This window comes from Protopterus annectens, chromosome 1.part1 (genome assembly GCF_019279795.1).
Source record: "Protopterus annectens isolate FY-2018-M chromosome 1.part1, PAN1.0, whole genome shotgun sequence".
NCBI lineage: Eukaryota > Metazoa > Chordata > Ceratodontiformes > Protopteridae > Protopterus > Protopterus annectens.
Window position 1 is genome coordinate 500,955,475 of NC_056726.1, and position 24,394 is coordinate 500,979,868.

General features: G+C 44.9%; 1 protein-coding gene across 3 annotated transcripts in view; it reads left to right on the top strand.

Annotated features, from left to right (window-relative positions):
* The window catches only part of MYB (MYB proto-oncogene, transcription factor), a 557,504-nt gene that overhangs the window by 274,406 nt on the left and 258,704 nt on the right, over positions 1 to 24,394 (top strand). For all 3 annotated transcript variants that reach the window (XM_044076310.1, XM_044076317.1, XM_044076323.1), the window contains exon 7: positions 4,678 to 4,758. In XM_044076310.1, coding sequence (XP_043932245.1) covers positions 4,678 to 4,758 — 81 coding nt within the window. The remainder of the gene's footprint in view (positions 1 to 4,677; positions 4,759 to 24,394) is intronic.

The window sequence follows — 24,394 nt, forward strand, 5'->3', positions numbered from 1 at the left end:
GTACAAGATTTTAACCCGATTTCAGAAATGTTCTTACAATCTTAACATTTTACTTAGTATTGCACTCCCTTCAATCCTAACATTGTGCTTGTGCTTAGTACTATGCTGTCATATTTTTTATTTGTTTACTTTGTCTTGCTGTCAGTCATGTTTATGCACTTTTTTAAAATGAATTTCCGTGTTTGTAAACTTTTTTATTGTATTTTCGACGTACCTGTAACTTTTCTCTCCAGTCTTCTGCTGAAAAGGGAAATACTTGCATCATATTTGGACTGTCCTGGTAAACAAATGCTAAATAAATAAAAATAAACATGTTTGTTGTTCATAGGTCCTTAGATTGTTATTCTGCTAACAGTCACTAGGGCCTCCATGGGTCCTGAGTATCATGGGTATCTATAAGGGGAGGGGCATGTTAGTAGGAAGGTCAGATGGGTCTGGGGAACTCCTGTAAGCCAAGCAGCCTGTAGGAGACTGTATACAATGACAGAACTTTTAGACAATCATTGCAAGCCTGGGTATTCATACCCTGAATTCTCCTGGTGAGAAATTACTGTGGGCATTTCAACTACTGTAGCTGTCTGGTTCGATTTTTTTTTTTTTTTTTTTTTTTTTTTTTTTTTTTTTTTTCTTGAGGAAGCCTTGGAACAAACAACTGTTATTCACAACTGATTTGATTATGTAAAGATGAGTTGTGTTTTTAAAATACAGTAAACACTGGTGAAACAAAAATTTTGCAAGGCATTGTTACAGATTAAAAAAAGATGGCTGCAAGTCTGGTGGTTCCTTGGACCTGGATTCCTTATACTTGTGTATAAGTTGGGCAACATAGAATAATTTTCTTATTATCTTAGCTACATGCTCTAGATCAGCCTTAGGTCAACTGGTTCCCTAGGCAAAAGAGCTCCATGGCACCCCCCCACCACACCACCCGGTGCTCCGATCCTGGTCTACCTACATTAAGTAAATACTGGAAAAGTGTCCCTGCTAGAGTGGCGCCCTAGGCAGTCGCCTAGTTGGCCTCTGCCTAAGGTCGGCTATGTATGTGCTTGTTAAAAGCCAGATTATGAAATGAATGGGGAATATTGTGAAACGAATGTAGCACATTTATTTGCATTAGAGAGGCTGTGACAGTATAACATAGTAACAACTTGAAAGCAAAAATGTGTAGTGTTTTTGAAGTATAGTCTCTGTTGACTTTGCTCCTTTTGTGCACATACATGTCTTATGGGATTGTTTTTTTCCTGTGGTGGTGCACCACTTTTAACCTTTCAGAAGATGCATAAATATGTAAGATACTTCATATTGCTGTTCTCAGACACATACACTGCTCCTATGAGCTGTACTAGTTACTTAGTTAAAATGTCAGCATTTCATGGGTTAGTGTAATTCTTTATAGTACAGTGTTCTATTTTTCAGACATTTTAGCAGTTGAGAATATTCTCATGAAGCTTTCTATGAGCATAGTAGTGCTCTAAAATGTAACATATATGTATTATACATTTTGGTAACAGGATTGTTCCTGAGCACAGAATGCTGTTTTTTTTTTCTGAGGAAACTTTGGAACAAACAACTCTTATTCACAACTGATTAGATTATGTAAAGATTCAGTAATCATTTGCAAAAGAAAAAGTTTGCAAGGCATTGTTACAGGTTAAAAAAAAAAAAAGATGCCTTTAAGTCTAGTGGTTAGTACAGAGGATTATGGCTCTGTACCGTTAATGGTCTGCAGAATGTGTGTGTGAATGAGAGGGAGGATAGAGGAGTGGTGAGGATGCAGGGAGTAGAATTGGTGAAGGTGGATGAGTTTAAGTACTTGGAATCAACAGTTCAGAGTAATGGTGAGTGTGGAAGAGAGGTGAAGAAGAGAGTACAGGCAGGATGGAGTGGGTGGAGAAGAGTGTCAGGAGTGATTTGTGACAGACTGGTACCAGTAAGAGTGAAAGGGAAGGTCTACAAGAGGGTAGTGAGACCAGCTATGTTGTATGGGTTGGAGACGGTGGCATTGACAAAAAGGCAGGAGTCAAAGCTTGACATGGCAGAGTTAAAGATGTTAAGATTTGCACTGGGTGTGACAAGCATGGACAGGATTAGGAATCAGTATATTAGAGGGTCAGCTCAGGTTGGACGGTTTGGAGACAAAGTCAGACAGGCGAGATTACATTAGTTTGGACATTTGCTGAGGAGGGATGATGGGTATATTGGGAAAAGGATGCTAAGGATGGAGCTGCTAGGTAACAGGAAAAGAGGGAGGCCTAAGATAAGGTTTATGGACGTGGTGAGAGAGGACATGCAGGCGGTTGGTGCGACTGAGCAATATGCAGAGGAGAGGAAGAAATGGAAACAGATGATCTGCTGTGGTGACCCCTAACGGGAACAGCCGAAAGGGAAGAAGAAGACTGTTAATGGTCTGCTTCTTGTTATCAAAGGGTACAGGGTTTGATTTCTTCCGCCTTTGTTTTGCAACTGTGAAGAAGTAACTTAACAAAACACTGCTTCTGAGTCACTTTTGAAAAGCAATGTTTGTAGCTGGTGGACTTACCCTGTTAACATATGTATAAAGATGTAGTGAAGTTCACTGCTGCCAGCAGACCCAACCAGTGCAGTGAGCAAAAGGTAGTTATAGTTAGTGGGTAACATTTATAGAAATGGATGAGAAGGAAAAAGGGAAGAGGAGATACATTAGGGAGAAAATGTAGGGTAGATAAGGACAGAGAGCAAGAATGAATGTCTTGGGAATACATGGAAAAGAGCAGGCAACTAATGCCCTCAAGTTGCGTAGAGGCCTAAAAAGGGGACACTGTAAAGTTAAGGAAGCACAAGTTAATAATGGCAGTGTTTGTAGTATGCCGGAATGCAAAATGAATTGCATCACTTTGGCAATATGGGTAAAATAAGCAAAGCTGTCCGACATCATTCTTTGATAAACAGAAGCTTCATTTTTAGCCAAGACAAACAGTTGTCAAAGCATAGTTGAATTTTAATGAGGTCAAGGAATATTAGAGGCTATCTGGAAATTGATTCATCTAGTAAGAACACTATATGGGCGGCCACGGTGGTGCAGTGGTTAGCATTGCCGCCTCACAGCAAGAGGTTCTCCGGTTCGATCCTCGGCTGGGGTGCCTTCTGTGCGGAGTCTGCATGTCCTCCCTGTGGTCGCATGGGTTTCCTCCGGGTGCTCCGGTTTCCTCCCACATCCCAAAGACATGCTGCAGGTGGATTGGATACTCTAAATTGGCCCTAGGTGTGCGTGTGAGTGTGCCTTCTGTGGAAGGTTGGGCGCCGGGCTGGCAACTTGACACCGTAAAACTCCACTGCCATTCAATGTGCGGTCAAGGTGATCCGCTGTGGCGACCCCTAACCGGGAAAAAGCCGAAAGAAGAAGAAGTAAGAACACTATATCTGTTAGCCAAATTTGACATCCACAGTACATTATATAGTGACTACTTCTGCATCTGAAGTTGGAGGCATCTTGTGATTGTACCTCTGAATTCCCTCTTAGAGTAGGTGAAATGTAGGTAATGTTAAATCACTTCCATACCTCAGATGACTGTAACACTCAGAAGTGACCACTGTAGGAAATCACGAAAATGAAAACTGGAATATATTGCCTCAGTGATAAATTTAGCTGTGAATTAGTACACAGACACGTGTTATGACAGATTATTTTAAAGTAGAAATGGGTGGTAAACTAGCCTGTTTGATATGAAGTAGCTCAGACTGCACCATTTTCCATTAAGATTTAGGGATTAAAAGCTTGAATGTAGGTCAAGAATTTAATGAACTTGAACAATGCTTGAACTGATGTAGAAGAAAAGATTTTCATTAATGAGAGGGTTGAGTATGTGAATCAGAGTATCTCATTTTCTGTGTTTGCCGTTTAACATCAAGTCATGTAAATATCCTTTGATTAAAGGGAATAAGGTGTACCTCGCTGGTAATTGATCAGTCATTAGAGTTGCTGTTCTAAGGAGCAAACTGGATCATTGCATGCAGATGGAATTGGATTCCGTAGTTAAGCATTCCTAGTAGCACATTGTTTGGGAAAGATATTTATTCATCATGTATCTGATTAACTTTACCTATTTCACTGTTGCCAGCAATTTTAAGCTGGTCCTCGCACTTGACAGTTAGAAGGCATAGATGCCAGCCTCAGGATGCATATATAATAATAGGCAAATGTCATGCACATTCACAGGAAAGCTAGAAAATTCTCTCTGCAGAATCATGTTGTCTGTGTATTAAAAAGTGTGTGTGTGTGTGTGTGTGTGTGTGTGTGTGTGTGTGTGTGTGTGTGTGTGTGTGTGTGTGCGTGTGTCATATGTTCATAAGTATTGGCAAAAGCAGCACAGAGTTTTGAGGGACTGCATCTGACAGCAGTGCAATCTTCAGATAAAGTGCTCAGCTTCTTCACGTGTTCAGACTAGCTAGATGGGTAACTGTTAAACCATTGCAAATAACAAATATCAAGTAAGGTCCAACTCACAAAGTTTAAACAGTGGTAGGGACTGATCATGATAACCTTCGCCCAGTTAATCCTATTTACCTGAATACTTTAACAATTAGTGTGCATGTGTGTGTTTGTGTGTTTTCATCTGACTTTTTAAGAAGCAGTGCAGGAAGTGTTCTGATTCTGTTAAGTAATTGCTGGCTTTCATTTCTTTATGTCTTTTGTTTTAGATTCCTGGTCAGGTGCCTTACCCTGTAGCACTGCATGTAAATATAATAAATATTCCTCAGCCAGCTGCTGCTGCCATTCAGGTTGGTACAGAATGAATTTGTTAGATTTAATTACTTATAAATACTAATATTCCTTAGTCTTTGACTCCTTGTACCTGTTTGAAATGAGTACTAGGATTAGTGAAACAGCATGTTTATGATCTCAGCCTGTGTTACTCTTTACTCTCCATAATCTTTCCATGTTACTCCACAAGCAGTAGAACCACCCACTAGACAGCTTATGATTCCTTCAGCCTGCACTGGTTGGTAGAGTGTTAGCAAGTCTGGGACTCACATTGATGGAATTTTACTGTTCAGAGCTAGGGATTGCGCTTTGCTATGCTTTTCCTATCAATATGTCAGCATATTCTTTCTATAAAACTGTAAGTAAAAGTTACATGTATTAAAGGTCCCCACCTTCTTTCTTTTTTGCAGTCAGTTTACTCTTTTATATCACCATCTGTGGTGTCAAGTTGGTCATTACTACTTTGCTGCTTGCCAGGCTTCTGTAAAGTCTGCGTTTTTTTTTATTTTCTTTTTCTTGAAATGTATTTGTTACAGTTGTAAATCCCATTGGTTTTGCTTTTCTATCATAGTTGCTTATTCATTCTTTTTTAAATCTGTTGTGTCTAGTTCCAGGCCTTCTAGAACGAAGAAGGAACATGGAACTCTGTATGAGGACCCTTGTGGGAACCATGTAGATGCTTTGAACAGTCATGGTACAAGTTGTTTGAATGTTGCTATAGTAGTCACCTATAAAGTCCTGGTTTGCTGTGGACATTTGCATAATATTGGTACTGGCAAGTGAAACTGGGGATCAAGTCTCATCCAATATTTGAAGGCAGGTCAGTGGTGCAGGAAACAACAGTAAGAACAGTTTGGTTTGAATTCCTGAGTGACATTCCACATCATGTCTGACTTTAACACTGTGAAATCTCTCCTGGAGATATTTTAGCACTGGAGGAGCCAGAGAGTGCAACCATCATACCATTTCTGAGAATGACTGCTGGAATCATAAATCCCTGCTATAATTTAGAGATCTCTCCAGAGTCATACCTCCACTGTGTATTGCATCAGAACTGCAGATTCTTCCAGTAAAAGGGATAAGGAAGGAAGAGGAACCTTGTTCATCTGCTTGAGTACTGTCTATCTTCATAATTTGCCCAGAGTGGTGGAGCTTGGGTGTTGGCCTTCCTCTGGCTATTGCATATACTTGGTTTGACAAATGATGCTATTGCAGCAGAAAGTGATTTCCTCAGCCCTGAAACATTTTTAGGGCCATCTGTGCTCATCAAAGTCTCAACTTTTTTTCCCCCTGCGTGTGCCATTTATCTCTGGGACAATTGGTCATTGCTGCTTTTTGAGACAGGCTTCCAGTACCACCTCTGTCTACACCTGTGCTTCTGAAGTCTTGCAGAGTTTGTGTCTAGTGACTATACACAGGCCAGTGGTTCCCTATTGTAAGTATCAGATCTGGTAGCATGTTCTGATACTATGAAAATGTATGGGCAGTTCTTAACAAAAGCAGTGACTTCTGAAACTCACTGTTACAGTTTTGCAGCCGGGCTTTGGACCCTGCACACAACACGCCTTTTACTTTACTCTGGGATTGCTGTACTTTTCTGTGGGGGGACTCCGAGATACTGTGGTTTTGCAATTGGTATATATATTCCCTCTATTCACAGTTAAATGTTCACTGTTCTAAGGATCACAGCTAACAGTAAACCCTTTGCAGGATTTTTTTTTTCTGGGCCAGTAAAACTAATTACAGAAAGGTGCTAGTTAAGTTATAAAAAAAACAGTCAACAGTATCAACTACCTTCCTTTTTCTACTGAAGATGCTGCCTTTCTCTTTTCTTCCCTTACAGAGTGGGTATTGACCCTCTATTCTACAGGTTGCTTAAAGTGGTTACCTCCTCCTTGTCTAAGCAAGATTAGGGGGACTTTTGCATACCCCTTATTCATTTTCCACTGACTAGACAGACAGATATTTCTTTACCATCTCCTTTTGTGAATGGAGTTGTGTGATCAATAAAAGTTAAGGTTGTCTTCACCTGAGAAGAGTGATTGAGTTTATTCCTTCCATCCATTTGTGCTTCCAAGTCACATCTGACACTTGTAGTGACCCTGTAAACTACCACTATCTGTGGGGTTTATTAGGCAAGTGGGGAATGGAAATATTTTGCCAGGCCTTTCTTCCATACCTCATACACACATACACAGTGTACTCCTAAGGACAAATAGTCTCTGGTCCACTTAACATGTGCCTTTTGGAGGTGGGAGGAAGCAGGATCACCTGGAGAAAGCCCACAGAGACACAGTGGGGATATGCAAGCTCCGTACAGAGGGCCCCCTAGGTGAGAAATGAACTTGAGAACCTCTTGCTGTGATGTACCAGTGCTGCTGAGATACTGTTATGTGAGTTTGGGCTGTTCCCCCATTCTACTAGCCTTAAGAGATGTTATGACTTCTTCTTAGCTCAGTGTTTTTTGGTTAGTAGCACCTAGAAGGCAGAACAGATTCTGCTAGAGCTCAGACAATGTTCATCAGTTTTATATTGTGACACAAGACATTTCCACATGTGGTAGGTATCACAGCTAACAAAGGCATTAAAACTATAGATGTTAAGTTGTCAATCTCGCCTTCATTCTTGCTTGATGGGTTCGGAGCCGATCCTCGGCTCCGACTCGGCACTTGCTTTAGCTCGAGAACTCCTTTTACCAGCTCGAGGTAGCCCCATATCCCATGATGCAAGGCAGTAAGTACCCAGATCTCGTTTGCCGCTTCGCTTAGGAGGTCTTCTTTTTACCAGCTCCTGGTAAGTTGTTCACTTTTGTGATTTAAGCCCCTTTTTTAGTCAAAAAAACTCTTTTATTGATAGTTTAAGTTATATTCTACCCTTTCTGACAGAATTTTCCTGTCTCCTTTAATTTTTTGTTAGTCATTTTTTCCCTATCCCATCCCCCCCCCCCTGTTAGGGTGTGTGTGTGTTGGATTTTATAGAATACCTTTTTGGTATTTTTGTGTAAGTTAATTTAGACTGGTGTTGTGTGTGTGTGTGTGTTGTGTTCTCAACACTATGTCTAAGGAGAGGGTCTCGGGTTTTAAGAAGTGTGACTCGTGCTGTCAGAAGATGTCTCTGACAGACGGTCACACTTCTTGCCTGTATTGTCTGGGCCCTCTTCACCTGCAGGACTCCTGTGCTATTTGTCACTCCTTCAGCCAGAGAGTCCTGCAGGAGAGATTTAATAAGTTGATTCTTAGGGGCCTTCTTGCCGGAGGGCTCTCCGGCTAAGTCGGCTCCACCAAAATCAACTAAACCTGCCAAGGCCCAGGCTTCTGTTTCTAAGCCTGCGGCCTCGGCCCGACCGTATTGAGTCGAGATCGGCTCCGCTGGAGCCGATTCTGATCCACAAAGCTTCGCGCCGATGGCTATCGGTGCCGAATCTGTTTTGACCACCGATGTCGGCCCGATCGGCTCCGACACCCATGTGGCACAGGCATCGGTGTCGGCTCCGATCGGCTCCGACACCGTTACTTTGGTGGCTGTATCGGCTCCGGCTGGAGCCGATACATCGAGACGTTCTGTCGGCTCCGAGAAGTCGGTGCCGACAGTATCTGTAGTATCGGCTCCGATGGCTCATTCCAGGAAGAGGTCGAGGTCTCCTTCCTTGGAGCCGATACTTTCGGCCCGGCCGCCTCTTCTATCGGAACGGAGCCATCGGAGCCGATCTTCAAGGTCATCCAGGTTGTCAGATCATGACCTAGAGAGAGTGGTCAGTAGATTACTCAAGTCACAGGTACTGGCCCAAATGCTACACAGTCCGTCTCAGCAGACGACTGTTGGTCCACACCCCGTTACAGTTCCTCCTTCAACTCTACCCCAGAGCTTGGAGTTGGAGTCTTCGGGCATGGTTACTGCTACGGCTGGAGGACGGATACCCCTTCTGTTCCTTCAGCCCCTACTCTTATCTCCTCTTCCTTAGAGGGATTCGTGGTCGGGCTTCCATGGTCTCCTCCGAGGGGCGAGTGGCATCGGACCCTTGTCCGAGCCCGCTCTTCCCTTGGAGCCTCGGCCTTGGTGAGCTCGGCTCCGACATCTGCCTCGGAGACTTCCCTTCGGTGGTCCCTGGAGTTCCTAGCTCTTGGAGCGGGTTCTCTCGGACCTGCCTGGGAGGGAGCATTCGAGGTGATGAAGAGTGTACTGGCCACTGGTATCAGTCAGCAGTCTGTTCCCGTAGCTCCTCCCTCTATGGTACCTGTTGACATCTCTGCCACTTCTCTTGCTACAGGACCCAGAGATCCTCCGCCTCAGGTTTCCCCATTGGGAATTTCCCCTCTTCCGAGGATTCTCCTGATGTTTCGGGAGATCCTCCTAGGAAGAGGACTTGTAAGAGGAAGCATGTAGACTCCCGAGTCTGTCACTGGATACTGACTTTGATGAGTCAGAGGGATCCCCTAGATACCCCTCTGAGGATGTCTCCTTCTCAGACATCCTAGAACTTCTGAAACAGAGGGGAAACTGGCCCACCAACAATCCCTCTGAGGATGAGTCAGTATACCTAGAGGCGTTTGGATCTCGGCCCTCCACCTCCTGGGTGTCTCCGCCTTCGACCCCTTATGCAGGTTATTGCACGAAAGGCGTGGACAGCTCCTGACTCTGTAGAGCCAGTCCCTAGGAGGCCTTCTAAATTTATCACTGCCCCTAGTGACAAACAATTCCTTACCAAGGGTGTCCCGCTGATGCCATGGTGGTGGCTGCGGCCACCAAAAGGAACTTGCAGATCCTTCCGTGCCCGTCCATCCTCCTAATAAGGACTCTAGGACCATGGATAGGTACGCAAGCGGATGTTTTCCTCAGCGACCTTTGCTATGCTCGCTGAATTATCTTTGTCACTTCACCAGACTCCAGAGAGATATCCTGAAGGAGCTGGGAGAAGTAGTTCAGGATCCTACAGCTGCAGGGGCTCAAGAAAAGATTGCTTCGCAGCTAGGAACCCTCAATTCCATTGCTAACTCCTCCATGCGGCTAATATCTTATGCTGCGGATGGAGCGAGTAGAGCCGCAGGCACAGGTGTGGCTCTTAGACGCCAAGCCTGGATGCGGCTATGTGATTTTATGGATCCTTTAAGGCGCCCTTCACAAATTCTCCCTTTGATGGGTCAGCTTTGTTTGGCCCTCAGGTGAAGGAGACCTTGACCAGGTGTGAGCAGGACGGCAAGACTCTTTCTGCTGTTGGAGTCCGTTTTTCCACCCCTTCTAGGCCTTATCCCAAAGGACAGAAGGGTGGGAAGATGTGGTTCCGTAAATCCCAAGGAGTCACGCCGGATTCACGTGGTCAGTTTACCCCTAGAGGCAGAGGGGTAACAACAACAGACGCCGCTCTAGAGGCAGAGGGGGTCCAAGAACCAGGGAAACAGGGAGCCTCTCTCTGATAAGCCCTTTCAGCATCCCTGAGGTGTTGCCCGGCTGTCCCTCCTTGGAGGCAGTCGGGAAGATTATCACTGTACCCAGAAGCCTGGCATTCCCTCACTCAAGACAGATGGGTACAGTCGATCATATCCAAGGGTTACATAATTCCTTTCGAGGAAAGTCCCTTCCCTCAAGTTCCCTTCCAGATGTACCACCCGGTCTAAGGGAGATTGCAGCGTTAGAAATCGCAAAACTACTGCAACAAAGAGCCATTCAGCCAGTTACAATAGACCATTCAGAGCCCGGAATCTACTCAAGGTTCTTTTGGTCCCCAAAAGACGGGAGACTGGAGACCAATATTGATCTCAGCAGACTCAACAAGTCTTGTCAGGAAGACAAGATTCGAATGGTCACTCTTCAGTCAATTCTGCCCTTCTTACAGAAGGACAACTGGATGTGCTCAATAGATCTTCAGGATGCGTACTATCACATCAAAATTCACAGACGCTCCAGGAGATTTCTCCGCTTTCGGCTGGGGTCCAGTCACTTCCAGTTCAGAGCCCTGCCCTTTGGTCTCACTACAGCCCCCAGAGTGTTCACCAAATGCATGGCAGTGGTCACGGCTCACCTGAGACGTCAAGGATTCCAGGTGTTTCCGTATCTCGACAACTGGCTCCTGTCAGCCACCACCAGGCATCAGCTTATACAAGCCAGGGATTACACAATAGACCTTTGTTCTCATTTGGGCATCTCAGTCAACTTCGAAAAGTCATCTTTATCGCCCTGCCAGTCTATTACCTTCCTTCATAGGCGCAAACTTAAACACTGTTCGGATGTCAGCTACCCTTACAGAACAAAGAGTTTCAGACATTCAGACTCATGTCAGGATCATTCTGGCCAGCAAGAAAGTACAGGCCAGAATGGTTCTAAAGGTATTAGGTCTCATGGCTGCGGCCATTACTCTTCTTCCCCTGGCTCGATTCTACATGCGCCTCCTTCAGTGGATGCTGTTCACACAGTGGTCATACCAGCAACTCCCAATGCGTCACCAGATTTTGGTGACACAAACATGCAAAGAACATCTTGCTTGGTGGATCACATCGTCTCAGGTTCACCAAGGCAGGTGCTTTGTACCTCCGTCCCCGATAGCCACTGTCACCACGGATGCCTCCCTGATCGGGTGGGGGGCGTCATTATCAGGGCAGGATGGTTCATGGGACGTGGCAACCGTTCGAGTACCATCTGCACATAAATGTCCTGGAGATGAGAGCAGTGCTTTTAACGTTGCAAGCCCTCAACGACTTTCTTCCCGTAGGGACAATTGCAGTCCACACAGACAACATGTCTGTAGTTTGGTATATCAACAAACAGGGCGGAACCAAGTCCTACCCCTTGTGTCGAGAAGCGCTCAGACTATGGCAATGGGCGATCTCCTCTCATCGGTTTCTGGTAGCAACGCATATCCCTGGGAAAACCAACATTATAGCGGACAGATTGAGCAGAGCTATTCTCATGCCTCACGAGTGGTCTCTAAAGCAATCCATAGCGGAAGAGATTTTTCTGGAATGGGGTCGTCCATGTTGCGATCTTTTTGCTACTCCCCAAAACAGCAAATGTCCAGACTTCTTCAGCCTCTTCCTCTATCAGGCCATCCCCCAGAGACGCTCTGACCCGGGATAGGCCCCAGGGACTTCTTTATGCTTTCCTCCATTTCCTCTGTTCCCTCAGGTGATCCAGAAAGCTACCGCCTTGAGAGCCAAATTGATTCTCATTGCCCCTTACTGGCCTCGACAAGTTTGGTTCCGTTCCTCCATCATCACCTTTTGGTGCAGCCGTGGCATCTGGACCCAATGCCAGATCTACTGATTCACCAATCCGGTCAGCTGCACCGGTCAATCCCTTCTCTCAACCTCACAGCATGGTTGCTCCACTTCCTTCCTTAGCCAGGCTTCCTTTGATCTCTAACCCAGTTAGAGACATCATAGTAGCTTCACTAAAATCCTCTACCAGGAGGATTTACACAAGCAAATGGAACGTTTCTCTTATTGGGCTAAGGCCCAAAATATTGATCCTTTTACTGCCCCTGTTCAGGCAGTTCTGGACTTCTTAGCAGAGATTTTTCATGCAGGCTCCTCTTCTTCCACAGTCAGAGTTCAGTTGGCTGCTATTTCTAATTTTCATGTCGGGATAGCAGATCATAATATTATGTACCATAGGCTCTGCAGGGCCTTCTTGAAAGGAATTTTCCTACTAAAGCCTCCAATCAGGAATCCTCCTCCTCAGTGGGATCTAAATTTAGTGCTGACATCCTTGATTCTTCCCCTTCGAGCCAGCTGTTTCTTGTTCCCTGAAATATCTTTCTTGGAAAACGTTATTCCTAGTGGCTATTACATCTGCCAGGAGGGTGTCTGAACTTCATGCTCTTTCGGTTCGACCCCCCTATTTGATTTTTCACAAAGACAGAGTATCTTTGAGAACTAATCCATCCTTTTACCTAAGGTCGCTTCAAAAACAATCTGAATCAATCCATTGATCTCCTGTATTTTTCCTAACTATTCAGATAGAGCTGAACAAAAGCTACATTATCTTGACGCCCACCGTCAGCTTAGATATTATTTGGACAGAACAAAAAAATTTAGAAAATCTGATCAACTTTTTGTTTCCTATGCGGATAATAAAAAAGGCCTTCCTGTTTCTTAAGTGACTTTGTCCAGATGGCTTTCTTCGGTCATCACTGAAATTTATACGATCAGGGGAAAACAGCTGTGCTCAAAACCTAAAGCACATTCAACTAGGAGTTTAGCTACTTCTACAGCTTTTCAAGCTAGACTGCCTTTGGACACTATTTGTGCAGCGGCCACTTGGGCCACTCCTCACACTTTTGTTTCCCATTACAAATTGGACTTGGCCTCCAGGGACAGAGCCAGTTTTGGCTCTACAGTCCTCAAGAGTTTGTTCCATTGAGCCACCCAGGATAGAGGTGCTAGGGACGCGTCCCATCAAGCAAGAATGAAGGCGAGATTGACAACTTAACATTAAGAAGTTATGTACCTACCATAACGTTCCATGTTAGTTGTCTTCTCTCGCCTTCTTTCTTGCGACCCTCCCTCCTTCCCCCTGGCCTGGACAGACCTTGTATAAGAAACTATTATGCTAAAGACCATTCATACCTGGTCCTTTTTCCATCTGTAAGTTTCTTCTTCCTTTGGGAAGTATTTTTATGCTTGGTGTTATTGCCCTTTGTCAACAAACGAGATCTGGGTACTTACTGCCTTGCATCATGGGATATGGGGCTGCCTCGAGCTGGTAAAAGGAGTTCTCGAGCTAAAGCACGTGCCGAGTCGGAGCCGAGGATCGGCTCCGAACCCATCAAGCAAGAAAGAAGGCGAGAGAAGACAACTAACATGGAACGTTATGGTAGGTACATAACTTCTTATTTTTGATACACTTCCTATCAGTAAGGCAGCAACAGCCTTGAATAGGTTTTGTAAAACTATTTGTAACTCTTCCATGTTGGTTACCAAATTTCTTAATTATTTGAGTTATTATTAAATTTCCAGGGTTCATTTTTGTAGTGGATGTCAGAGTTGGTTAATTATGTATTTATTTGCGACATGAAATATGGACTAGTTAGACTGTTTTAGGACTTGACATACAGTTGGAGACTCTTGAAGAAATGCATCTACAGTGTAGCTAATGTTAGCTATAAGATGTCATCCACTGCTGTCACTTTTAGTCAACATTGTTTTCTACAGTAAAAGACCATGTTTAAGAAAGTATAGGTTAACCAGATTGTCCAGGACAAAATTACAGGCTTCAGCTTAACATGAATTAATAAATAGAAGATTTCTTGCAGCCTAATCTTTCTTGGGCCTCACCTAGATATCCAAGTATATTGTTCCTTCCTATGCATAAATCAAATAACTGCTGCAGTGAACAGTGCCCTCCCCCACAAACATATGCTTGCACTTACGGTAGTCTAGATTTGGCTTAGTACATTATTTATTTGTTATTAATAAGCATTCAAATATTCAAATTCATACCCGTTTGTTTACATATAACATGATCCCACATTAAATGAATCTATAGTAGTTAATGTTCTAAGTACTCATCTTCAGGCGTTCTTGGTTCTACTGTGAAATAGGCCATGGCTTCCCCAGGAAGGCTAGCCTTATCGTTTTAGAAAGACTGTCTTAGAGGTATATATTAAGAGTTCTTTTTCTTTTCTGTTCCCTGTCTCTGACACCTTCTAAATCCTTTCCAGGCTTCATTGTTAACTCGGGTTCTAATTCATTTGCCACGTATTGGTTTTCTAAATGTTTTATATTTATGGTGGTTGCAGGAGTAACAGAGTGAATATAGCAGATGAGTCTTATTTTCAGCAACAGTCTGCTGTCCATCCCTTTGAATCCCCAGATGTTTCACTCAGTCAGGAGAAATTCCTTCCATTGTGTTTTGGGTCAATCTAGGATGTCCTATCAGTGGGCTGTGAGACACTTTGGGAACATCCCGATAAAAGTACCAATACCACTTTTAACTGAGTCATTAAACCGTGGAGAAGGAGTGGATGTACTCTTTAAGATCCCACCAGACAGCAGAGTAGTTTTCTACTGTAATGGAGAGTGAACTATGTTATCATGTGAAGAGCACATTTCTACCATGTGTATCTGCAAACTCATCCTTTTGGTCACTCCCCAAAACTCTTGTCCATATATAAGGATGGGGACAAAAATTGTCAAGAAAACTGAGCGCTTCATCCTATGACTTAGTTCTTTCTTTGCTCTCACAGTCTGGTACAATGCCTTGAGTACTGTTACAGCTACACCTGTCTACTGGTTAGTCGCACAATTCCCCATCTTTACTTAAGAACAGAGGTACTTCAGCTCCTCTTTAATGAGATAGCTGCCTCCCCTTTACTTACACAGAGCAGTATGCTCTTTTTTGGGAGAGAACTATAACCTTTTGCTTTGGAGGTGCTGCTTTTGAATCCAGCCATACATTCTGCAATGAAAAACCCACAAAATATTAGTCATTTAAACTTGAGGGCATCATGTTCAAACATTCAACCCTCACAACGTCAGACTTTTATACTATCCCAGACCTTGATTGTTCTTTGATGTTCTCTTTGTGAAAATAGCAAGAGATGAGGCTCACCCTTGGCAGAGTACTGTGACCATGATGAACATATTCAACTAAATTGCAGAAAGTGTTGCCACAGCTCTTGTTCCTCAAGTACAGGGGCTAAATTGTGTTGCAGTGACCATACTTTTGTAGCACCCCCTTAAGGCTTTCTGGGGTATAAGGCTGTAAGCCTTCACCAGATCTTTCTGGCAAACTCCTGTGACCCTCCAGTATCTTTGCAAGGAAGAAATTGTGATCAGAGGGGCATGTTTATGAGGAATTGCTTCCTTGATCTCAGCCCAAGCAGAGAATTTATGGATTGTCCATTTCAGGTAATATATTTGCACACAAAGGTACTCATAAGTGTACTTGCTACCAAACAACCAAAGATTGGTCAGTTTTGTTATTGCAGTGAAAGACCCGAGGCCATATATTCTAGTCAATAGAAATGCTGACCATTCATCTGATCACCTGGGACATACTGCTGGGGTGGTGGGGGGACAAACCCAGAAAAACACATAGTTAAGGTGCCCTGGAAATACCTAGCTGTTGCTTTTCCGCAGAAGGAGGAATTTAACTAAGACCTCCAGAAGAACTTTTCCCATGTACCTAGGAAGGCTGGGGATGTGAAATCTTAACAGACGTGGTTCAAATTTTTAATTGTTGAAGCAATGGCAAGGAACTATGGCTAGAAAGTGTGTTGTGTTGTATTTATTATGGCAATACCCATAGAACCCACTGATGGACACCGTTAGAAAGGAAAGCCATTGTGTTAAAAGAGAAATCCCCTGTGCACTGCGAGGGAGTCTACAGATGTGACTGATAGGTACTGACAAACCAGAAAGGCAGCAGCTACAGTAGTTAAAAGAAAGCCCAGATGTCAGAGGAATTTGGCAGGGTCACAGAGAATGACTTTCAGATGTCTGCAAAGATTTTGGCAAACCATTCAGTGACTCGCTAGGGAATGGCAGATTGTTGCAAGGGCTGTTCCTGACTAGGGTGGGGAAACAGACTGTCATGAGACATTTTTAGAAGTGGATAACACTTTGAGAAACACTTGTATCTAGGATTTGCCTTTCTGCTAGGAGGCAGTGCAAGAAATGGATTGTGGGGTCTGCTTCATTTGTAGATAGTCATTGTGACAAGTATATAGTTCCACTATTGTAAAGCTGTGGGACCAAATAAAATATGGCCATAAATTCTGAAGGCGTGCGCAACATTGTTGAGGCATTGTGGTTAACATACCTTGAAGCCTTGGAACCACCTTTTGATTGACTAAGTGGAGTAGTAGTAACAAATTTCAAAAAGTGGAGCAGGAGGGTGCTCTCCCATTATTTAGGAGTGGTAGGTTGGGCTGTTTTCCTACCTGGAAAAGCTTATGCTGTTGCACTGGAACTGTGACTTCCTCAGTCAGTCTAGCCTCTAATTCAGAAGTAGTAGTGCAGATCCCATCATGGGCATAGAACAGGTTGTTCAGAAGAACACAATATAAATGTTCTTAATCATTGGAAAGAGAACGCCTTTATGAAGACTTGATGTTAAGTTGTCAATCTCGCCTTCATTCTTGCTTGATGGGTTCGGAGCCGATCCCTCGGCTCCGACTCGGCACTTGCTAAGCTCGAGAGTCACTTTTACCAGCTCGAGGCAGCCCCATATCCCATGATGCAAGGCGGTAAGTACCCAGATCTCGTTTGCCGCTTCGCTTATGAGGTCCTCCTTTTACCAGCTCCTGGTAAGTGATTCACTACTTTGATATTTTAGCCCCTTTTTGCTAAAAACCACTTAATTTTTAGTTTTAAGTTAATTATATAGATTTTCTGACAGAAAATTCCCTGTCTCTACTAATTTTTTTTAGTCAAACTTTACCCATCCCATCCCCCCCCTGTTAGGGTGTGTGTGTGTGTTTTTTCTTGTAATACCTTTTGGTATTTTATTTAATTTAATTCTTTGACTGGTGTGTGTGTGTGTTGTGAAACACCATGTCAAAGGAGAGGGTCTCAGGCTTTAAGAAGTGTGACTCGTGCTGTCAGAAGATGTCTCTGACAGACGGTCACACTTCTTGCCTGTATTGCCTGGGGCCTCTTCACCTGCAGGACTCCTGTGCTATATGTCATTCCTTCAGCCAGAGAGTCCTGCAGGAGAGAAGAAACAAACTGATTCTTAGGGGCCTTCTTGCCGGAGGGCTCTCCGCTAAGTCGGCTCCATCTAAATCAGCCAAATCTTCCAAGGCCCAGGCTTCTGTGTCTAAGCCTGCGGCCTCGGCTCCGACTCATTCTGAGTCGAGATCGGCCCGCTGGAGCCGATTCTGGCTTAAGCCTTCGCACCGATGGCTATCGGTGCCGATTCTGCATCGACCACTTCGGTGTCGGCTCCGATCGGTTCCGGCCACCATGTGGCACAGGCATCGTGTCGGCCCGATCGGCTCCGACACCGTTACTTTGTGGCTGTATCGGCTCCGCTGGAGCCGATGCATCGAGGCTTCCTGTCGGCTCCGATAAGTCTTCGGCTCCGACAGGATCTATAGTTTCATCGGTTCCGATGGCTCATTCCAGGAAAAGGTCGAGGTCTCCTTCCTTGGAGCCGATACTCTCGGCTCCGGCTTCACCTCTCCTTTCGGAACGGAGCCATCGGAGCCGATCTTCAAGGTCATCCAGACTGTCAGACTATGACTTAGAGAGAGTGGTCAGCAGATTACTTAAGTCACAGGTACTGGCCCAAATGTTACATAGTCCGTCTCAACAGACGACTGTTGGTCCACACCTCGTTACAGTTCCTCCTTCAACTCTACCCCAGAGCTTGGAGTTGGAGTCTTCGGGAATGGTTACTGCTACGGCTGGAGGACAGATACCCCCTTCTGTTCCTTCAGCCTCTACTCTTATCTCCTCTTCGAGACCTTCCTTAGAGGGATTCGGTGGTCGGGCTTCCATGGTCTCCTCCGAGGGGGTGAGTGGCATCGGACCCTTGTCCGAACCCGCTCTTCCCCTTGGAGCCTCGGCCTTGGTGAGCTCGGCTCCGACATCTGCCTCGGAGACTTCCCTTTCGGTGGTCCCTGGAGTTCCTAGTTCTTCGGAACGGGTTCTCTCGGACCTGCCTGGGAGGGGAGCATTCGAGGTGATGAAGAGTGTGCTGGCCACTGGTATCAGTCAGCAGTCTGTTCCCGTAGCTCCTCCCTCTATAGTGCCTGTTGACATCTCTGCCACTTCTCTTGCTAAAGGACCCAGAGATCCTCCGCCTCAGGTTTCCCCATTGGGAATTTCCCCCTCTTCCGAGGATTCTCCTGATGTTTCGGGAGATCTTCCTAGGAAGAGGACTTGTAAGAGGAAACATGTAGACTCCCCCGAGTCTGTCACTTCAGATACTGACTTTGATGAGTCAGAGGGATCCCCTAGATCCCCCTCTGAGGATGTCTCCTTCTCAGACATCCTAGAACTCCTTAAACAGAGGGGAAACTGGCCCACCAACAATCCCTCTGAGGATGAGTCAGTATACCTAGAGGCGTTTGGATCTCGGCCCTCCACCTCCTGGGTGTCTCCGCCTTCGACCCCTTATGCAGGTTATTGCCCGAAAGGCGTGGGCAGCTCCTGACTCTGTAGAGCCAGTCCCTAGGAGGCCTTCAAAATTTATCACTGCCCCGGGTGACAAGCAATTCCTCACTAAGGTTGTCCCCGCTGATGCCATGGTGGTGGCTGCGGCCACCAAGAAGGAACTTGCAGATCCTTCCGCACCGTCCATCCTCCTAATAAGGACTCTAGGACCATGGATAGGTACGGTAAGCGGATGTTTTCCTCAGCGACCTTTGCTATGCGTTCGCTGAATTACCTGTGTCACTTCACCAGACTCCAGAGGGATATCCTTAAGGAGCTGGGTGAAGGTAGTACAGGATCCTACAGCTGCAGGAGCTCAAGAAAAGATTGCTTTGCAGCTAGGAACCCTTAATTCCATTGCAAACTCCTCCATGCGGCTAATATCATATGCTGCTGATGGAGCGAGTAGAGCCGCAGGTACAGGTGTGGCTCTTAGACGCCAAGCCTGGATGCGGCTATGTGACTTTGCATTTCCCTTCAAGGCGTCCTTCACAAATTCTCCCTTTGATGGGTCAGCTTTGTTTGGCCCTCAGGTGAAGGAAACTTTGACCAGGTGCGAACAGGACGGCAAGACTCTTTCTGCTGTAGGAGTCCGTTTTTCCACCCCTGCTAGACCTTATCCCAAAGGACAGAAAGGTGGAAAAATGTGGTTCTGTAAATCCCAAGGAGTCACGCCGGATTCACGTGGTCAGTTTACCCCTAGAGGCAGAGGGGGTAACAACAACAGACGCCGCTCTAGAGGCAGAGGGGGTCCAAAAAACCAGGGAAACAGAGAGCCTCTCTCTGACAAGCCCTTTCAGCATCCCTGAGATGTTGCCCGGCTGTCCCTCCTTGGAGGCAGTCGGGGGAAGATTATCACTGTACCCAGAAGCCTGGCATTCCCTCACTCAAGACAGATGGGTACAGTCGATCATATCCAAGGGTTACATAATTCCTTTCGAGGAAAGTCCTTTCCCTCAAATCCCTTCCAGATGTACCACCCGGTCTAAGGGAAATTGCAGAGTTAGAAGTCTCAAAACTACTGCAAAAAAGAGCCATTCAGCCAGTTACAACAGACCATTCAGAGCCCGGAATCTACTCAAGGTTCTTTTTGGTCCCCAAAAGACAGGAGACTGGAGACCAATATTGATCTCAGCAGACTCAACAAGTCTGTGAGGAAGACAAGATTCCGAATGGTCACTCTTCAGTCAATTCTGCCCTTCTTACAGAAGGACAACTGGATGTGCTCAATAGATCTTCAGGATGCGTACTATCACATCAAAATTCACAGACGCCCAGGAGATTTCTCCGCTTCGGCTGGGGTCCAGTCATTTCCAGTTCAGAGCCCTGCCCTTTGGTCTCACTACAGCCCCAGAGTGTTCACCAAATGCATGGCAGTGGTCACGGCTCACCTGAGACGTCAAGGATTCCAGGTGTTTCCGTATCTCGACGACTGGCTCCTGTCAGCCACCACCAGGCATCAGCTTATGCAAGCCAGGGATTACACAATAAATCTTTGTTCTCATTTGGGCATCTCGATCAACTTCGAAAAGTCATCCTTATCGCCCTGCCAGTCTATTACCTTCATAGGCCGAAACTTAAACACTGTTCGGATGTCAGCTACCCTTACAGATCAAAGAGTTTCAGACATTCAGAGTCATGTCAGGATCATTCTGGCCAACAAGAAAGTACAGGCCAGAATGGTTCTAAAGGTATTAGGCCTCATGGCTGCGTCCATTACTCTTCTTCCCCTGGCTCGATTCTACATGCGCCTTCTTCAGTGGATGCTGTTCACACAGTGGTCATACCAACAACTTCCAATGCGTCACCAGATTCTGGTGACACAGACTTGCAAAGATCATCTTGCTTGGTGGATCACATCTCCTCAGGTTCACCAAGGCAGGTACTTTGTACCCCATCCCCGATAGCCACTGTCACCACGGATGCCTCCCTGATCGGGTGGGGGTCATTATCAGGGCAGGATGGTTCATGGACGTGGCAGCCGCTCGAGTACCATCTGCACATAAATGTCCTGGAGATGAGAGCAGTGCTTTTAACGTTGCAAGCCCTCAACGACTTTCTTCCGTAGGGACAATTGCAGTCCACACAGACAACATGTCTGTAGTTTGGTATATCAACAAACAGGGCGGAACCAAGTCCTACCCCTTGTGTCGAGAAGCGCTCAGACTATGGCAATGGGCGATCTCCTCTCATCGGTTTCTGGTAGCAACGCATATCCCTGGGAAAACCAACATTGTAGCGGACAGATTGAGCAGAGCTATTCTCATGCCTCACGAGTGGTCTCTCAAGCAATCTATAGCGGAAGAGATTTTTCTGGAATGGGGTCGTCCATGTTGCGATCTTTTGCTACTCCCCAAAACAGCAAATGTCCAGACTTCTTCTGCCTCTTCCCTCTATCAGGCCATCCCCCCAGAGACGCTCTGACCCAGGATTGGCCCCAGGGACTTCTTTATGCCTTCCCTCCATTTCCTCTGATCCCTCAGGTTATCCAGAAAGCTACCGCTTTGAGAGCCAAATTGATTCTCATTGCCCCTTACTGGCCTCGACAAGTTTGGTTCCTGTTCCTCCATCATCACCTTTTGGTGCAGCCGTGGCATCTGGACCCAGTGCCAGATCTTCTGATTCACCAATCGGGTCAGCTGCACCGGTCTATCCCTTCTCTCAACCTCACAGCATGGTTGCTCCACTTCCTTCCTTAGCCAGGCTTCCTTTGATCTCTAACCCAGTTAGAGACATCATAGTAGCTTCGCTAAAATCCTCTACCAGGAGGATTTATACAAGCAAATGGAAACGTTTCTCTTATTGGGCTAAGGCCAAGAATATTGATCCTTTTACTGCCCCTGTTCAGGCAGTCCTGGACTTCTTAGCAGAGATTTTTCACGCAGGCTCCTCTTCTTCCACAGTCAGAGTTCAACTGGCTGCTATTTCCAATTTTCATGTCGGGATAGCAGATCATAATATTATGTCCCATAGGCTCTGCAGGGCCTTCTTGAAAGGAATTTTCCTACTAAAGCCTCCAATCAGGAATCCTCCTCCTCAGTGGGATCTAAATTTAGTGCTGACATCCTTGATTCTTCCCCCTTTCGAGCCAGCTGTTTCTTGTTCCCTGAAATTTCTTTCTTGGAAAACTTTATTCCTAGTGGCTATTACATCGGCCAGGAGGGTGTCTGAACTTCATGCTCTTTCGGTTCGACCCCCCCTATTTGGTTTTTCACAAAGACAGAGTATCTTTGAGAACTAACCCAACCTTTTTGCCTAAGGTCGCTTCAAAGAACAATTTGAATCAATCCATTGATCTCCTGTATTTTTCCCAAACTATTCAGATAGAGCTGAACAAAAGCTACATTATCTTGATGTCCACCGTCAACTTAGATATTATTTGGACAGAACAAAAACATTTAGAAAATCTGATCAACTTTTTGTTTCCTATGCGGATAATAAAAAAGGCCTTCCTGTTTCTAAAGTGACTTTGTCCAGATGGCTTTCTTCGGTCATCTCTGAAATTTATCTGCTCAGGGGAAAACAGCTGTGCTCAAAACCTAAAGCACATTCAACTAGGAGCTTAGCTACTTCTACAGCTTTTCAAGCTAGACTTCCTTTAGACACTATTTGTGCAGTGGCCACTTGGGCCACTCCTCACACTTTTGTTTCCCATTACAAATTGGACTTGGCCTCCAGGGACAGAGCCAGTTTTGGCTCTACAGTCCTCAAGAGTTTGTTCCATTGAGCCACCCAGGATAGAGGTGCTAGGGACGCGGTCCCATCAAGCAAGAATGAAGGCGAGATTGACAACTTAACATTAAGAAGTTATGTACCTACCATAACGTTCCATGTTAGTTGTCTTCTCTCGCCTTCTTTCTTGCGACCCTCCCTCCTTCCCCCTGACCTGGACAGACCTTGTTATAAGAAACTGTTATGCTGAAGACCATTCAGACCTGGTCCTTCTTCCATCTGTAAGTTTTTCTTTCTTCCTTTGGGAAGTATTTTATGCTTGGTGCTATTGCCCTTTGTCATCAAACGAGATCTGGGTACTTACCGCCTTGTATCATGAGATATGGGGCTGCCTCGAGCTGGTAAAAGTGACTCTCGAGCTTAGCAAGTGCCGAGTCGGAGCCGAGGGATCGGCTCCGAACCCATCAAGCAAGAAAGAAGGCGAGAGAAGACAACTAACATGGAACGTTATGGTAGGTACATAACTTCTTATTTTATTTCAGAGAAACGGGACTCTTGGTTAGCTGTACTGGATTTTGAGCCCCCCACCCCCCCCCACAGTAAGTTTGCAAGATTAAGGAGTTTTGGATGTTATCCTTCTGTTCTCTCACAACACTTGGATAAGGTAATTTTTCACTGTTAAAGTACATACATCCTTTGTTATTTTTATTACTTGGAGCCATTTATTTTTAACTGTATATCTTGCAACATCAAAAAGTAATTGTGGGTCAGTTGTAGATGTTCATCATATTGATCACTGCTGCAGTAGATTTAGCTGTATAGGTTATATCCTTTCAAGGGTATAGCAGCCAGATGGGTCAGTTGTAGATGTTCATCATATTGATCACTGCTGCAGTAGATTTAGCTGTATGGGTTATATCCTTTCAAGGATATAGCAGCCAGACGGTAACCATTTGAAATGTTGGGACCTGCTAGAGTGAGTCCTGAATTACAGACACTGACTAGCTGAACGTTTGGACTTGTATATACAAAGTCCTAGGTGCTGTTTCTTGGAATATTCCCTTTTCTCTGAAGTATGGTGATCTTGCAGTTGGCATATATAAGTTCAGGTGGTGTGGGGGTTTTAAGAAGTAATTCCCATAATTGCTCTTCTTTTCTCCTGTGTTTTTAGTCTTTTTTTTTTTTTTTTTTTCCAGTTTGTTGGCACTCTACATTTTGAGTGCCGCATTTCAGTGGGGAGCCAGCAGGCCAGCTTCCAAAACTTTAGGGCACCTTCCACTCACCCATACTGTCAAGCAGTTGAAGCTGAGCTGACTAAAAGACAAGTTTGGGTGTGAAGCCCATTCAGAGCTTTACTGCTGCCAAAAAGTATGCTCCTCTGAGGCTTTCGAAGATCGATAGCTTGTGTTTTCCTTTGCTAGGCAATTAAGTTCCCTTGGGGGAAAACCTTCCATTTTATAAATTGTTTGTGTTTTATCACTTTTCTCTTCTGGAAAGTTATTTTAAAGCTTGGAGTTTGTGTTTTAAATGATTGTGACAAAACTATCCTCCTCTTAAACAGCAGTGCTCTTTTTTCTTGTCAGTTTAAAAGTTGTGTAAAGTAACTGAAAACCATTTTTTTCTGTGGAGAAATTGTTTATTTTACTTTGGGGGGATTGCAAAGTGTTTTAAAGTGCTTTTTACTGTGTTTTCTGTGAAAGCAACTTTTAAAGGCGTAGTTGTGTAAGTTGAACTTACCATAACAGTAGATTTTCGAATGATTACTGCTGCAGTAGCTGCTCCCACTGTTTGTTGTGCTTTATTGTGTTTTTTATGCCTGGGTCTTTCCATTTATCTTTGGTTTTCCTAGCATTGCCCTTTCAGGGCTCATCCTCCCTCTCTTCTGGCA